General features: G+C 38.6%; 1 protein-coding gene across 1 annotated transcript in view; it reads right to left on the bottom strand.

Moving 5' to 3' along the window:
• Positions 1-12,008: 12,008 nt before the first annotated feature.
• The window catches only part of TNFRSF9 (TNF receptor superfamily member 9), a 10,740-nt gene continuing 5,729 nt past the window's right edge, over positions 12,009-17,019 (bottom strand). Inside the window, exons 2-8 of the mRNA XM_035344686.1 lie at positions 16,942-17,010; positions 16,743-16,859; positions 16,329-16,466; positions 15,813-15,879; positions 15,579-15,715; positions 15,224-15,358; positions 12,009-13,448 (exon numbers count right to left, since the gene is read on the bottom strand). Coding sequence (XP_035200577.1) covers positions 13,324-13,448; positions 15,224-15,358; positions 15,579-15,715; positions 15,813-15,879; positions 16,329-16,466; positions 16,743-16,859; positions 16,942-17,010 — 788 coding nt within the window. The 3' untranslated portion in view covers positions 12,009-13,323. The remainder of the gene's footprint in view (positions 13,449-15,223; positions 15,359-15,578; positions 15,716-15,812; positions 15,880-16,328; positions 16,467-16,742; positions 16,860-16,941; positions 17,011-17,019) is intronic.

The following is a 17,019-nucleotide window of genomic DNA, read 5'->3' as shown; positions in this document are numbered from 1 at the left end:
AATTTTATTTGAATTTCCTTAAGTTGAGAAAAACTGATGTCTGTTCAGATTAGTAATAGAGGTTCCATAATTTTCTTTTCTGCCTCTGTAATCAAACATTTGTGCTTTCAAATCCTTTTCAAAATACTATGAAATCTAACTAATGTCACTATTGTTTCCATATTTTTAATTGTGGTAACTGTAAGTTGCACAAATTACCTGCTTCCTTCTTTCTTTGTTAACGTTTCCTGTTGAAGATTAAAATTGTATATCATGAATTCTGTGGCTCCTAGAACTATTTTAAAATTAGCAATATCTGGTATATTGGAATAGCTGGATTTCTGCTGCAGATTTAATTCATAGAAAGCATACTTTACATGTGCATGGTTAACAGGTTAACATGCTAAGTCACAGAAGGTTGCCCTGGAGTGTGTCCAGTCAGGTCTGACCAGCTCTAAGGATGAAATGGAACAAAACTTCAAAACACAGTTAGACAAGGCCCTGAGCATCTCCATATAAGTTCAAATGCTCTGCTTTGAGTCCAGAGACAGTGTAGAAGAGGTGACAGAGGACCTTCAGACAGACCTCCTTTCTAGCTAAGTTCTTCTGTTATCCTCTGTGTACAGAGAGGTCCAGTATTGACTTACAGAACTCATGCTGCTGGTGTCTGAACTATAAAACCTGTTTCTCTGGACTTCACTGAAGTGAGCAGATGTGACAAAATAATTTCCCTACAGAATTAACCTAATACATTTCATGTGCCTCTTTCCCTGTGCTTGTATACAAGATAAATAAGTAGGTAGAGAGGAATTCTCTCTCCTCATCTGAGTCATGCAACTCTTCGTTCCAAAACTGCGGACAGTTATTAGGTCTGATTTGATGTATGATCTCACTGTTGGTGCTGGATGCTCTGTACAAATGTTTCTCCTTCAGTGAACTATCAATGACAATGGCATTATCAATATTCACTCTGAGCATCCTCCAAGGAAAGCTAATGAAGCACTCTTCACGAGCAAATTTATGTCCTTTGTCTTCTGACAAGGAAGACAGCCTCTTGGAGCAATCATGAAGTGCGTCATGTAGAAGTCAGGCAACTTGCCCACGGATTATTGCCTTTACTCAGATTTGAAGTTGTCACTTAAACACTTTCTTCCACCAAAATGTCAAAGGCATTTTCCTGAGATGACAGTGCACACGTCATTATGCAAAGCAAAGAAACAGCTCATCCTAAACAAAGGTACGAAACCGGGAATACATGGGTGAGGGAAGTAAATGTGAATTGCATTTTGAAAATTTGAGAATTGATTTTCAAAAAACTAAATTAAAAAAAATATATTTTTTAAAAAAATAAATTTTATCAAAGCTACTATTTTGTGCAAAATCTTTTAAGTTCTTATTTGTGCTAATAGTCTTTCTTTCAAGTGCTTCAGTTTAAAATAACAGGGCAGCAAGACTCCAGATAATTACTGAACAAACTCTGAATAGTAAATACGAGTTAAGTTAGCGTAAAAAATTGTTTTGAATTATCGGAATAAATAACTGTTCTTGATTTAAAGTGATAACTCATGAAGAATAAAGTGCTAATAATGTTAGGGAAACATTTAAAGAAATAAGAGCAAACTACCCACCTTCTGAGTTAAATAGTAAGGAAGAAATCTGATGCAAAAATTCTTTCCCCTGTTTTAAAACACTTTATGACTAAAAAGCACAAGTTTTGTTATTCTATTCAAGTATTGTGGTTGTTGGTAAAAAGAAGGGACTTCAGAGAAGACGATTCACAATATGTCAGTAGCATATGTATGAGAGACTTTTTCCTGGGATATAACTCTTGATGTAACTATATGGCTTGCATTTAGATTGCATAAAGATAGGCTTGCAGTGAAATGCTTATGTATTGACAGTGTAATTGCAGATGAGCTTATCATTATATAAATTATAGTTATCAAAGTAGTTTTATGTATAATTAGATAAACAATATATAAAATTAAATTAATCACTGAATTTTGCTAGAATTTTTAACCTAACCTCTTGTTCTAGTGAATCCCTCAGAATACTTGCACATGTATACCTGTCAGCTGGTGTGAGAGAAAAAATATTTGTAGTATTATTCACTTACTTGCTAGGGTCCAGCATATCACTTTGGGGCTTTTGTTTGCTTTGATGTCACTGGTTTTAGCAGATTTTTGTCCTCAATAATACTTATGAAGTTAACTTCTAATTTCTCTTTGTAGCTAATTCTTCAGCTTTGTAACATGATTATTAGCTCTATTTTGCATATAGAAATAGCTGCCTTGTGAGATCATATATGCAATAACTTTTTCTGTCACTAATTTGCATTGCCTTATGTATATATTGTATTTTGAGTGTACTGAAAATAGCCTGTTGGGAGACTCAGTGGATCAAAGGAAAAAAAATAACGTAACTTGGGCACTAGCTTTTGGACACTGAAGATTCTGCTTCTGTGCAAACTGTGATGCAGTGTATGGTCTGTAAGAACAGGTAGTGCTATATGGTCTACTTGGCTATGCACAGTAGTACTTCTGTGTTCTGATTTTCTCTTAAAGTTATTTAAGGTCTGATCGGTTCTGACCTAGGTTCTTGTTCTGTTACAGGCATAAGTATGTGCATAACTCTTCATAAATGAAGATGGGAGGACTGCAGACATTTCTGAAGACATTTTCATTTTGTTACAGAATTGGCAAATGGTCTAAAAATTTAGTCTGGTACAAGATTGCAGATAACAGCTGCTAAAACATTGCTCCTTTGTTAGGATAGTTTCTACCATTTTTTTGGGGGGGAGGGAGGGGGACTCTTGCTTTTGTTTTATTTTCTTGTTGGTTTTGGTTTTGTGTATGTGTGGTGGGTTGTGTTTTTTTGTTGTTGTTGCTTGGTTTGTTTTTGTCTGTTTGTTTTTCCCTGTTGGGCTGGCACACTGTAGTCTGGGTATTTTCTCCAAGTGAAGCTTGATAAACTGGTCCCTAATTCCCCTGTCCTCTCGGTATTACAGAATTAGCAAGCTAAAGCTTCACACTGTTTGACATGAAGGAAAGTAAGTCTGGCATGACTGGAACTTGGAAATATAGCACATCAATATCTTATGGGAATTGGATTCTGGATATAATGTAGCCACAAACAGAGGAGCAGAGACCAAATCTTGAAATGAGGTTTGTTCCACAAAAAATGTAATGGAACTGACTGTGCAGTTAAAGTTTAATTTTAAAACTGAAATGATGAGAGCAGACAGTATAAGTAAGGAAAAAGAGGAAATTTTCTGCAGAAAGGAACTCTTTACCTTTCTTCCTGTCTGGTCAGTGCACCACAAAAAATGAAGGACAAAGCAGTCTTGCTGAAAGGCATAGGCTGCAAGTCAGTGATTGTCCGTACTTACACTCCCATTTCATCAGACCAGGTGTAGACCAAGCTGGAAGCTTGGGCTTATTTTCTTTGTAGGTGTGTATCTGCTGCTGCAACACTGCAGCAATAGGAACACATGAAGGTTTTCAGTTTGGATTTCTTTCAAAGGTTTGTTGTAAGGTGTTGTATTAACAGCTGAATCTTTAAAGACCTACCAATAATCCAGAGTAGTCCAAAACAGTTCTGATCCTAGACATGGTGCACCAATCCTTTCTTTTCTGTTTTAGGAAGTATAAAAGGAGAGAACAGTTAGGAAAGAACTGGGATAGGTGAATACATTTACCAATTTGTTTTTCTGAATTGGGATAAATTAACTTTTGGGTGGCCGTATTCTTTAACGGGTAGCCAGCGTGCCCTGACTAGTAACAGGTACTTAGTTCTTTCAGGCTATTCTTCATAGAAAAGAAACATTCTCTCTATGCTCATGCTGGTTTTGTCCTTTGGTCGACTTAAGAGAATTGATAATGAAATTGCTTCCCCGGAAGGTGGCGCTGAGAAACCTGAACAAACCTAGAGTACCTCAAGAGCAGAACCCAGCACTGAGTCTACTTTAACAGTCAGTGGGGTCTAGACTCAACATTTAAGTCTCTAATATAAATAATCTGAGGAAAAGTAACAGTAGGGTGATGTGATTTTTTTCTGTTTGTTTTCTCTTCTGAACAAGTTTATATTTTTCTTCTCTTTTTGCATTACACATACCTTTCTCAGCTAACGTTTTTTTGTTTTGTTTTGTTTTTCTGTTTTTGTTTTTTTTTGAGTGTGAAGACAGATTAAATAAAGTTAGGTTTTTATTCTGGAGGAAGTCTCCATCCAATGTATTTCTTTTTTTTGTTTGCTTTGTTTGTTTTCCTTGAGTAGCTTCACTAAGAGCATCATGTAGGTGTTAAATCTACACTGGAAGTTCAGCCTACTAAACAGCACAATCACAATTATGTGGATTAAAGTACAGCAGACAGTTCAGGACAGTGTCTTCACTCTTGAATGGCTCTTGCATGAAGAATAGTATGATTTCCTCCACTTTCTTTTTTACTTTGAACATCTTTTTCCTTCTCTTAAATGTCTTCAGTCTTGGTGCTTCTAGAGGTGGCCTGCTGAGAAGACTTGGAAAGCCTGCCTCAATTATTTGTTTCAACTCTCTGAAACTACAGACAAAAGACCTTATGCAGAATTTTGACTTTCATAGGGCTTTAATGTAGCAGCCCATTTGCTAGTCTTTTCTTATACCTTGTTCCATTCTGTGTACTAGTTTGTTTTTTCTTCTCCCTTCCTGCTTGTGGTCTCAGTACGTTCTTGGCATTGTTCTTCTATCTCCAGTGCACAGCCTTGTTTATCTGTTTACTATAGGTGGAAGTGTAGAGAGTGGGAAGGGAAAAAAAAAAAAAAAAAAGCTTGTAAATGGAGGATTCAGGATGGTGTTTGCAGAGCTCTGTCCTTGTTCAGCCTCCTGCACAGGACCACGGACAGGGAATGGAGGATGACACTGGTTGCCTGGAACAGTGCTACCTCATGCTGCTGGAGTCCTTGTGCCTCCATAGGCACCAGGTAATTATTTGTTCAATTTACATTGTATAAACTTAAAAATAAATGTGACCAGTGATAGGACGTGAGGGAATGGCATGTAGTTGTGTCAGGGGAGGTTCAGGTGGGATGTTAGGATGAGGTTCTTCATCATGAGGCTTGAGGAACTGGATCAGAATCCCTAGGAAAGTGGTCACAGTACTGAGCCTGCCGGAGTTCAAGAAGCATTTGGACAATTCTCTCATAGAGTTTAAAAATTAGGTTGCCCTGTATGGAGCCAGGAGTTGTCCTCTGATCCTTGCAGGTTCCTTCTGACTTGGGATATCCTGTGATACCTTTCCCTTGTTCCCCTGCCCTTGTATCCTAGCTTGCTGAGAAAATTACATCCTCAGCATGTTGAACCATGGAGCTTAGTGTCATTTTCTGTTTCTCTCTACCACTGGGTACTATAGGTTTATTCTCATCTTTGCATCCCTGCAGTTCTGATCTTGAAGTCCTAAACTCTCCAGCTTCTGTGGGAAGCAGCAATAACCTAATGATTATTTTCTTCATAGTGTGGGTGATGAGGTGGGCAGGTCAGGCTGTTCTTTTGCATTCTTTCTAGCTCAAAGAACTTCAGAAATTTAAAGCAATAAATTATAAGAGATGGTGAAGCATAAGAGTTGTCCCGAGTGGGGAAGTGTAGAAGACATTCGTGCTTAGTTAATTGTATGATGATGTGCCTCGTTGCTTTCTTATTACAAAACAGTTTATTAGTGACTTAATAAGATTTTGCTGCCTTTGAATATAGTGCCCTGGTATATTATCCTAGGAACAAGAGGATAAAGCCTGGAATTTACAGCGAAGGATGGGTTAGGATGAAACAGTTTTGTCAGAGCGATTTTGTCAGAGGTGTCTTTCTGCTTTTTTATTATTATTTTTTCTGTTCAGATTTTCTCACTTATTGCACACATTCTTCCTGTTTTTACTACAGAGGCTTAGGATCACTGATCAGACTCATTTTTGCAAAATACAGTAGCTTTTGACTCTCCTGCAAGTGCTAATAGAGGACAAATTTCAGTCAGTTCTGAAGAAGTTTAGTGCTTGGACAGAAGCCACTGACTAATTAAAGAGGTCTCCTAATAATCATTGGCATTTATCTGTCCTACTAAAAGGCAGTAAATGAATGGCTAACACAAGCTGACTATAATTTTTTTTACTTTGCTTTCCAAGTGAATAATCCTTTTAATCCTTTTTTGTGTGTGTGTGTGTGTGTGTGTGTTTGTTAATTAAATGGAATCTCTGCAGGCTCAGTGATTCACATCTCAGGACAAATGTGTATGCTTAACAAGGGGAAAGTTGGCATAGGTCTCATCAGGCAACTTGAGGTTTAAAGCAGTTTTTTCAAGGTTATTGTGTAAATAAATGCTTATTCCTTGGCAGTCAGCCACATAGAATCTTCTCTTCACTGTTTGAGAGATGTATTCCAGTTTATTAAATAATTTTTTCTGCAAGTAGTAACCGATATTGTCCATACTGACTGACTGACTGACTCTGACTGATCTTGACTTTAGTGGAAGTCCATTCCTGGGGATAGGGGTGATAAATAAGAATATGGATTTAAAAAGGTGACGAAAACAGTTACCAGAGCTTTGTCTTCTGATTTGGCAAGTGGAATGTTTTACTTACTACTCTGGAATTAGGTAATGGGAGCAAAATCCTGCAAGAACTCCCTTATTTCCTGGAAGAATTCTCAAGACAGATTACAGTATAAGAGAATTCTGAAGGGCAGTTAGTATATAGCCTCTTACTCTTATTCCTTTGCTACATACACATTTTTTTAGTGAGTGAGGCTTTTACCAAACAACACCACCTAGTTCCTTCTGAGCAGTCTGATGAACAGATATAGAAATAGAAGGGGTTCACCTGTGTACAGAAGCATAGGTTTTCACATTTGGAAGAGCAGGATTATGATCTTATATCATGAGGAAAGGACGTATTTATACCTGGACAAGCTTGAGAAGTGGGCCCACGTGAATCTACTGAGGTTCAACAAGTCCAAGTGCAAGGCGTAATACCTGGGACAGGGCAATCCCAGACATGAGTACAGACTGGGTGAAGAACTCACTGAGAGCAATCCTGCAGAGAAGGACTTGGGGTTCTGGTGGATGAAAAGCTTGACATGAGCCAGCAATGCATACTTGCAGCCCAGAAGGCCAACTGCATCCTGGATTGCATCAACAGAAGAGTGGTCAGCAGAGGAGGGAGGTGATTGTCCCCCTTGTGAGGCTCCACTTGGAGTACTGCATCCAGGTCTAGAGCCCCCAGACAAGCAGGAGTTAAGCTCAGAAGGATCTAATCCATTGCTACCTGCCACCTATGGAAACAGAGGCCTACGTAGGCCTATGGGAGGCCTACAAAGCTTTCTTCATTTATTATTTCATGCAGTTGGTGATCGCCCAGCTCTCCATTTGTTTCTGCCACAATACTAACATTTTATTTAAATGATCTCTTTCTGTGTCATTAGGCATCACTGGAAGAAGGTGCAGAAACAGTTATGTAGGGTAAGATAATTAGTACTGCCATAGCACAGCAAGTCCTTTGCATATTCTGTAATTCCCTGAGGCATATTTAATCACTTTTCAAAAGCACATAAATGTTGTATGTTCCAGCCTCATTGTTCCATGTGAACAGAAGTATTTACAATCATAGTCTATGCTGTTGATGAGTGCAGAAAGTTAGAGACGTAATGACAAGAAAATAGGTTATATTCATGTCTGTAGGCTTCCTGAGTGCCTGCTCAGATTTCTAAATCCTTTAACTCTCCAGTTAGAGAGTTATCAGCTTCCTTTCTTATTAGAACTGAAACTCATGTTCTGAATTGAACCATCAAGCATCTTCAGTGGTTACACCTCTACTTCTGTAAGATAATGCACTTATTGAGGTGTACCACAACAAGTCAAAAAGCTTCATTATTATGGCTGGCTATAATAATGACAATGTAAATCATCATCATCATCATCATAAAATCTTTGGCTTTCTGATGAGATTTTTAGCTTGATGAGACAACTGTGGTGTTGATCAGTTGCAGCTCTTTTGGAGTAAATAGTGTTTCTTCCCATCATTCCTTACATGTACCTGTTCACTGTATTTTCCATTCTAGTTTGAAAACAATGTATTATGTTTTAGATAGTTAAATTCTGTTTTAGATGCTGATGTGTTTATATACATAGATATATTTAGAATTCTTTTCTACTCTTTCAAGGCTGTTTTAAAATGTGTATATTGAGTAAATGTAGTCTTTTTTTTTGGGTGTGCTTACAGCCTAGAGTAGTTCTCTTTCAGGTTAAATGGGTCATACTTTTTCTAAATGGAAGCAATCAAAATACCAACACTGAATGTTTTTTTTTTGTTTGTGTGTTTTAAGATATTTCTTAAGTCTATAGTAATGTAGATAAATGTAAATAGTCTTTTTCACCTCTCTGTCCACCAGCCTCTTCTTCCAGAATAGCAGTTGTTCTAAACTTGTTGAAAATGCTTGTGTGGAGGGGAAAAGTGTACAAAGGTAACCTAAGATTTGGTTTCATACTGACTTAAATTGATAGATTAGACATCTTATTTGTTTTGAAATGACTTCTTTCAGTTTAGATTATGTAAACTGAGAATAGATTTAACAGGTTTAAAGTATACTATGCTAAATCATCCGTAAATTGAAGTAGGTGTGTTTGTATGGGGCTTTGCACTTGGTTCATCACATTAAAAAATGATTTATTTTCTTAATGCAAAATGGCTAGACAAACAGGAGAAATCTGAACTGATTTCAATGGACGATCACCTGGTGTTTTTTTCCACTACCATAAAAATCCAGTTTGCTTCAGAGGATTGCAGGAATAATATGCTGCTTTCACTGGCAGGCATGCAGGATCTGGAAGGTGAATGGAAACGTAATAGGTGATATCATAAATAGCTCTTGCCAAACTGAGGTTAGAGGGAATTTCCATTTTCTTTGTAGACTATATTAGAAGCTCTTATTTACAGTGAGGTAAATGACAATATCCAACAGCCTTGTTCGTGCCAGTTCCAGGGATAGAAGTATGCTCAGATATCTGTTCATGACACTCAGCTAACAAAAAAAAACAAAAAAAAGAAGACTCCCCACATACACATACCCAAGAAAACAACTGTGGGATGAAGCACTTCCTTTTACAGAGTCTGAAGAAAGCACTGTATCAGGGAAGCCTTATTTGTAGCTGAGGGAAAAAAACTGAGGTAATTCTTATTGATAGAATAAGACTTTGTATAATTTTAATAGTGCAACTTATCTCCAATTTTTGTGACCATTCTTAAAACACAAGTGTTGTGGTATGAGTTACTTGTTTAATAATTTTTCCTGTGTAATAAGTTTTCCTGTGTTACATCTGGTCAGAGTGGGCCATCTCTTTATGGAGAGTTTTACATGATTAGTCAGAATGACTGTCAAAGATAACTGTGCATTAGCTTTAATTTATGAAAAGACAAGTTGGTGTTTTCCAATAATGAACAGCGTCATTTGGGGAGTACAATATACTTGTGTCCTTTATTCTTCAAACAGAACATTTCTGTTTGGAAATGTTTTGAGTGTGATACCGTGCCTGATGTAGAGGATTTTTTCTCTACGTTGCACACATTTTCTGGGAGATCCTATACTCACTAAACTGTCAGTCTTGTTCTTCGTTATTGGAAGGAGATATGCAATTGTTGCACCTGAAGGAAGGCACATTGAAGCAGAAGGAGGTGCCTGAGGGAGCTCACAGTGGACAAGAGCTACTTGATGCAATAGCAGAGTAAGTATAGCAGAGATCTGCTAGAAAAACTGGAAATCAGAACTCATGTTTATACTTAAAAAAATGATATGTTTATATGTTTACAAGAAGCTATTACAGTTTCAGAGTATTTCCCACACTGAAGTATCAGGCGCAGGAACAGACAAGCATGCCTAGGTGTTGTTTACTTGTAGAATAAAGGGAGATGAGGGACAGAAAACCTTTTGCTATGAAGCTTTTGCTTTCCTTTACCACACAACTCAAGATATCTGGCAACCAAGGTTTTAAGCACTGATGCGAGTAACTGTGTCAGGAAATGGTACTGCTTCTGGAAGCAATAAAAAAGCAGCAGGCTTCCCTGTTTAAATTTATCTTTAAAGAGGATCTGTCTCCTTTTTCCATGCTTTCAGAATCCTGGCCTGACATCACCAAGGCCTCCACACACAGTCTGGCTAAAAGGACACTTTCTGACTTCCAAGAAAAACAAATGGAAATGTGAAAAGCTTACATCTGGCCTGTTACCTCACTCTCAGCCACCTGGGCTGCTTGAGAGTCATCGTGGCATTCCCAGTTTCTTTTTGCTCACCACACAATAAATTAAAAAGACTGTTCAGAAAAGAAATATTTACAGAAAGCAGACAACAGTTACAGCTCAGAAGGACTGATCTGCATTATTTCTATGTGAATTGGTAAGTTTATTCAGATATTAAAGAATCTGTATTTTTTAGGAAAATCTACGTGTGAAGCCAAGATGCCCATGACCTATCAAAAACAGGTGCAAACCGGAGCTTTTTGGAATAAGAAGTACTTCTGTTTAACTCTGCAAAGTTTATGCTAAAAAGACAAGTTCCAAGTGTTAATGTTTTGCAGAGGTCAGAAGAATGATAAAGAAACAGATCGTTAGAGGATGTGAATGAATGAATGAACTACACAAACTAAGTTTCAGATTGAGGCTGTTGACTAATTATTTGGCTCAGGATCTGTTTTGTATAGTTGGAGAAGAAAACATTAATTTTAATATTTTTTTTTCCTGCCCCCCCCTTCAACCCCGAAGATTTGGAGGTATATAAAAATGTTGGAATATTCAACAGTTCCACAGGCAGAAGTGACCCCAAAATATTACTGAAGATTTGGACCTAACACTTTAGTCAAAAAAGGATAGTAGAAATGAATTATGTTCCACGAAGCACGTGATTCTATGCCTATAATTTGAATTTCTTATGGAAAGTTACAGTTCACAGAACTTGACAAAAAGCTGCTAAACATTCCATCTTAGTATGTACAGTGTTCCTGTTGCTATGAACTATAATATCTTGCTTAGCAGCAAACCAGGTTAATTCACCTGTATTTTCAGTTCTGTGATAACCACATAAAATACAGCACTGCTGCCAAGGCATTCCAGTAGCATGCAAGCACTGTAGCCCTTCTGTGAAGTCCCCATCTTCTCTTTCCCATTATTTATTTTACTTTTGAAAATAACATGTTTTGCTCTTCAGTGTTAGGGCTTCTTGGCTGATTTAAAATCATGTCTGAATTGTAGATGTAATTAAGTATTTCACAGAAAGAGCACAAATCTTATTTTATCATTAATTTACGCTTCTATGGTCTTAACTGACAAAAATTACAGGTAGAATTATTAACATAATCCTTTGATTTAAAGGAAGATTGCACCTGGAATTTCATTTGGATTGTTTCTTTTCTTTCTGAAAATGACTGTTCCTTGAAATAGTCCAGCTGACCAGTTCTGGTGTAAATGTGTCCCTTGTTTTCTGAAATTAATTTGTACTGATTTATGTATTTTTATTTGTTTGTTTGTTACACCACAGGCTTTCTTTTGATTCGTGAGACTTTCATGTCACAGCTGAAGCTTCGGTATGAAATAGCAAAACAAAGCTCTGGAAAAAGTGTTGAAATGAGCACCTCAAGTAGAGTAAGTAGACTTGCTTTTCACTTCAAGTACAGAAGAGGAGGATAAAGGTTTCACAGTCTTCTGGGTATTTCAAAATGTATGCAGAATGCACTAGCAAAATATAAAACTCCACCTAGTATATCTTTTTCCAAGCAAGAAACACCAGCTATTCTGAGTTCTTCCAGGATGCGTACATTAATTCTCATACCTAATGTGTGGATTAGAAACTAATCGCAAGCAGAACTATTTTATCCGGTTCTAAAATATCCTCCCCAGCTGTAAAGTCCACTCTTTGATTTATAGATATTGGTGGGTTTTCATATGTCCTATCTGTGTCTTTAAGTTTTTGTGAACTTGGCTTACTAGTCACTTACTTCTTATGAATAGAGATGAAAGGAGACTTGGACTAGGGACTCAAAACAATTTATTTAAATATACTTAACTTTACAGTTCAGGGTTACTACACTTATTTCCTAATGTGTATAAGAAATTACAAAAGAGGAGGTTTATCAAAATTAGTAAGCATGGTTTGGTGAAAATAATCACCTATCTTGATTTTGTGCTGAATGGAGAAATGGGCTGTTATTCTTCAAACACAACAGCATCCTTCTCTTAAGTTGGAATCACATAGGAAAATCACCCTTTACCCAACAGGTTAGTGGGCTTTCATTCTATTTTTGAACAACATTTACAGAAGAAATAAAATAAAATACGTGGTTTTGAAAAAGGTTAAAAATGATGTCATTGCCGTGACTCAAAACATTCATTTTCTTTTTTCTCTTTAAGACCAAAGTAACAGTAATTGATCAAAAAGACAGATACACTGTCTGATGTTAAAATCTTTCCAACCTCAGAGTTACAGAAATAGTACCAGAAATGTATCGCATTCTACATATACCTCATCTGCAATGTACATAATATATTTACATCACCTAAAAGATCAAAGCTGAATGATGTAGATCAGAAGGTGTTACAGTCCAGCTGCACTGTAACATCCCTTTCTAAGAGCAAGTCAACCACAGCTTTTCTCAGAGTTTCCGCTACCTCTTTTAAGGCAATCACCAGACTACACCAGCAGACACAAACTATTATAAAATTCACTTTACAGCTCTAGATTTTCATATCTTCCTCTCTCTTACATAAGGAAGCATGTGATGGTCAGGCCAGGTATCTGTTTCCACGTCTGATGGCAACTGAAAATCTGAAATGAGATCTATCTGTAGTTGCAAAAGGAACCCAACACTGTTGGGTTTGAGCCATGATATGGGAGGAGCTGCAGCTCTACACTCAAAAGGACAGCTGAGCTGATAACGGTAATACAGAGACCACGAGTGTCACATGTGGCTGTCCGATGTGCTACTGATCTCCTTTTTAGTGACAAATGCTTTCAGACTGCATGTACATTATGGCTCAGACACCATTTATAAGAGGAATGAGAAAGCCATACTGCCTTCTCTTATCTCTTTTAAGTGCAGTACTACATTTAGATCAAGCACTACTTAGAAATATGATTCCTAGTCCTTGATAAAGAAATTCAACAAACTAGATATTTTTATATATTTTTACTTTTTTTTAAGAATTAGGAAAGATACGCTTTTTTCCTTCCTTGCTGGGCTATGTAGCACTCTGAAATTCACAGATTGTTTCCTCTCTATGTAAACAGGTTCTTGTTCTGTGTTCTAAAAGGAAACACAAATACGGTTGACCTGGACAGTCCAATTCCTAATTCTCCAAAAGATCTCTGAATTCTGTAGATTTGCCACAGTCCTGATATTCACCTTGTTCTTCTTCAGGAAAGCGGCAGCTGCAGGCATCTTCCTGAACTGATTGTTCAGGTGTAGCATGCACTAAAGAAAAAGAGCAAATGTTCACTTTCTGTTGTTTTTATTCTGCCACCCTGCTTCACTCTTCCTCAAGTCGCAACTGCAGAAGTCAACAGTAATTATTTTTCCACATGATTCCATAATCTGGTGTGAAATTATTCCTCAACAACCCTATTTCTAATCAAACTAATTTATAATACTTTGTTTTCCCTAATGCAACAGCTGCTGCTTGTACTGTTGGCCACAAGGATGAAAGGAAGGCTAACTTGGAATTGTTGTTTTTCTGCTTATTTTTGTCTGAGTAACATTCTCTCCTGTATTCAGAATTACCCTAGAAGATCAACCCTATATCTGCCAGGAGAAATATAAAAACAGAACAACAACAAAAACAACCTTGCTATTTTCTTCTAGTTGCTTGTTTGAAGGGTAACTATAGTATTAGCTTTCTTAATAAGACAACTAGGTATACAGGGCAGTGCAAAAGAGTGACATGTACATGCTTACTCAGACACACTTTAGAAGTTTCAAGATCATAGACTCACAGAACATCCTGAGTTGGAAGGGACAGACAAGGCTCACCAAGTCCAACTCCTATCTCCACACAGGACCACCCATCCCCTCCTTTCCAAAGTCTTTTGCTTCCAGTTAATTTTAAGATAATACATGCTTTTGCTAACAGCTGTCAGTGTCAGCTGCAAAGGACTGGGAGAAAAGTCCTGATTTGGAACACTTAGGAAACTGCAAGCAAATTTTCTTCTGGTAGCTTAACTTATGATTACAGTCACTTTCCATTATCCGAGGTAATACAGACTAGTATTCTCCAAATAATTGGAAAGCTTAGGTAGTACAGGTACTAGTGTACAGTTCACTTTAAATGAAAAAAAAAAAAAAAGCTTTAGGTAGAGCCAAACTAGAGCTTGATAAACTGTTGGATGCAATTCATCTCATCTTTGTTTAGTAATCTTGTGCTTCCTCAGAGGGCGCTTTAGCTCTCAGAGGGCAGTGCTAGGTTCAGGCTGGTTCTGCATCTCTTTAGCAGCATGTCTACAGCAGTGTAGACCTGACTCCAGCTTTGGGTGCAAATAAGACAGAGGCAGGCACTTTTCAGTGGTGCCCACTGCCATGACAAGGGGCAATGGGCACAAAGCGGAATACAAGAGGTTTCATCTAGTCATCAGGAAGCACTTTGTTACTGTGCAGGTAACTGAGCACTGGCATAAGTTGCCCAGAGAGCTTGTGGAGTCTCCTCATTTGGAGATCTTCAAAAGCTGCCTGGAGATGGTCCTAGGCAACCTGCTCTCAGTATCCCTCAGGTCCAAGGCCAGGGCATTGGACCAGCTGACCTTCGGAGATCCCTTCTAACCTTAAAAATTCTGTGACTGATAACCCTCTTCTACTGAAGCCAAACTTCAGAGATAATGCCTCCAGGCCCCTGATACTGTTTCTGAGCAGACAGAAATGGAAGGTGCTATTGATGTGCATGCCAAGGCTGGTACTTGAAAGTAATAGAACTGACCCTTAAATTAGATTAGTAAAGCTCAGTTAAGCTTTTCTACCTGCACGGATACTTTCACTTCTATGGATATGCTTGCAGTTAGCCTGTAAACCACCCACTGATAATTAAGAGGTTTTTGTAATAAAAATAACAAAATTAATTTTCCTTTCAGTTACTATTTCAAACTTCCAGAAGAAAAAAAAAAATCTGCAACTATCTTTTAGAGAGACTTCAAAAATGTGGATTCCTGATTTCTTCCTAGTTTCAAAAAGGTAAATTAAATTGAGGAGCATATCTATCTTACTTTTCTTGAAGACAGCATGTAGTTTCTTTTTCTGCCAGATGCTGAAGCATACACACGAAGGTAGCAGAAATACTATGCACAACAGGCCAGCTACAGCAAGAGAAATTCTGATAATGTCCATCTGGATATTCTTCCCTAGGAAGCAAATAACATTCTTTAAGAAGTGCTACAGAGCAAAATTCTACTGCACATTAATTAATTGACTTCCTTGTCTCCATTTCAACATGGCTGCTTCTAGATTACTCTTGAAAAATAGATATGAGAAAGGACTCCTGCTTTAAACAGTAAGTCAAAAAGCTGTAGTATGTTGGTCATAATTCCTCAGCTCTGTAAGCAATATTATACAGTGACTCACCTGGCACAGTGACAAAAAGTGGAATCCCAGGAGAAGTGGTAGGTAGAACAGTGGCTAAAGTGGGATTATCTGAAGTATGTTTGCAAACTACATCTTTTGCTGCAGTTCCAGCCTCCGCAACCTGGTTTGCTGAACACCTGAAAGACATTTAAAGGAAAAAAAAAAAAAAAAAGGAAAAAAAATCGTGCAAACAAAGTCCAGTCAAGCTACAGCATTTATTTTTAGCTTACTTACTTTGTCCAGTTTTTACAGGAGCCATTTGGCTGATCATTAAAAGTTCCATAGTGGCAAGTCTGGCAACCTTCAACAGACAAGGACAGGTATGTTTTTACAAGATGAGCACACAGAACAACACGTGAAACATTATTTTTAACAGCTTAGAGTAACTATGATCTACATTCACAGAATTACTATTCTTTTTATCTTATTATGTTGCTCTAACTGTTCATGGCAAGTCCTTCCCTGTGCCCATCCCTGTGAGCTATGTACTAGTACAACGTACTTGGATACAGTTTCCTACATGCTGGTAACAAAAGAAGTGTCATTTGAAGGGAACCAACTGGTGCATGATTTCAGTGGGCTTGTCTGCTACTGTGCTCACTCCACGCAGCATGCAAACTGCTGAATAGCACCAGCAGCTTTTATCTTAGGACGTTCTTGCTGTAATTCTTTCAGAGCTGTGCAAGAGGCCGGGCTGTGTATGGTGCCGGGGATGCAAGCGCATTAAGCTAGCAGGGAAGGCAACCTTACCGCTCCCAGTGCTCTCCTCACCCACGCCGCAGCTTCTGTCACACCGGGAACAGCCGTCGCCACTGCATCGGTACCCCTCCTTGCAGGTACACTGGGCATCGCTTTTTGGTGAGCACACTTTTAAATACATGAATCTTCCTGGAAAGTGCAAACGAGCCTGATGTTACACACACGCAAAAAAAACAAATACACAAAAACTAGTGCAGCAAAGGCCTGGGACCTTTACTCTTATAGAAATTAAAGCTGGTCAGTTCAGTGAGATGCATCATGTTATTTCACTGGTAACATCTCCACTTACAACGACATGACAAATTAGTGCTCTTTCTTTCCTTTTTTTTTTTTTGTTTGTTTCCACCCAATCCAGGCGGAGGTTAAACCTCGCCGCCCCGTCCGGACCCTGTCGCCTACCGGTACCTTCGCATTTGCGGCACAGGGTGCAGCCGCTGAGTCCCGCGGCGCTGGAGAAGCTGTCGGGCGGGCACTGCCGGCAGCTCGCGCCCCGTGTGCAGCCCGCGCTCACCACGAAGGTACCTGCAGGCCGAGACAGACAGAGGCTGCAGAGGGGCAGCGCCCGGCACCGCGCGGCCCGGCCCGGCCCGGACCTCGCCCTCACCCGCTGGGCAGTCGGCGCTGCAGGGCGCGGCGGCCGCGGGCCCCGGGCTCAGCGCTAGCGCGAGCAGCGCTGCCGGCA

Source organism: Oxyura jamaicensis, chromosome 21, assembly GCF_011077185.1.
Source record: "Oxyura jamaicensis isolate SHBP4307 breed ruddy duck chromosome 21, BPBGC_Ojam_1.0, whole genome shotgun sequence".
NCBI lineage: Eukaryota > Metazoa > Chordata > Aves > Anseriformes > Anatidae > Oxyura > Oxyura jamaicensis.
Note: the sequence above shows the minus strand (reverse complement) of the source record. Positions and strands in the feature narration are given on the sequence as shown.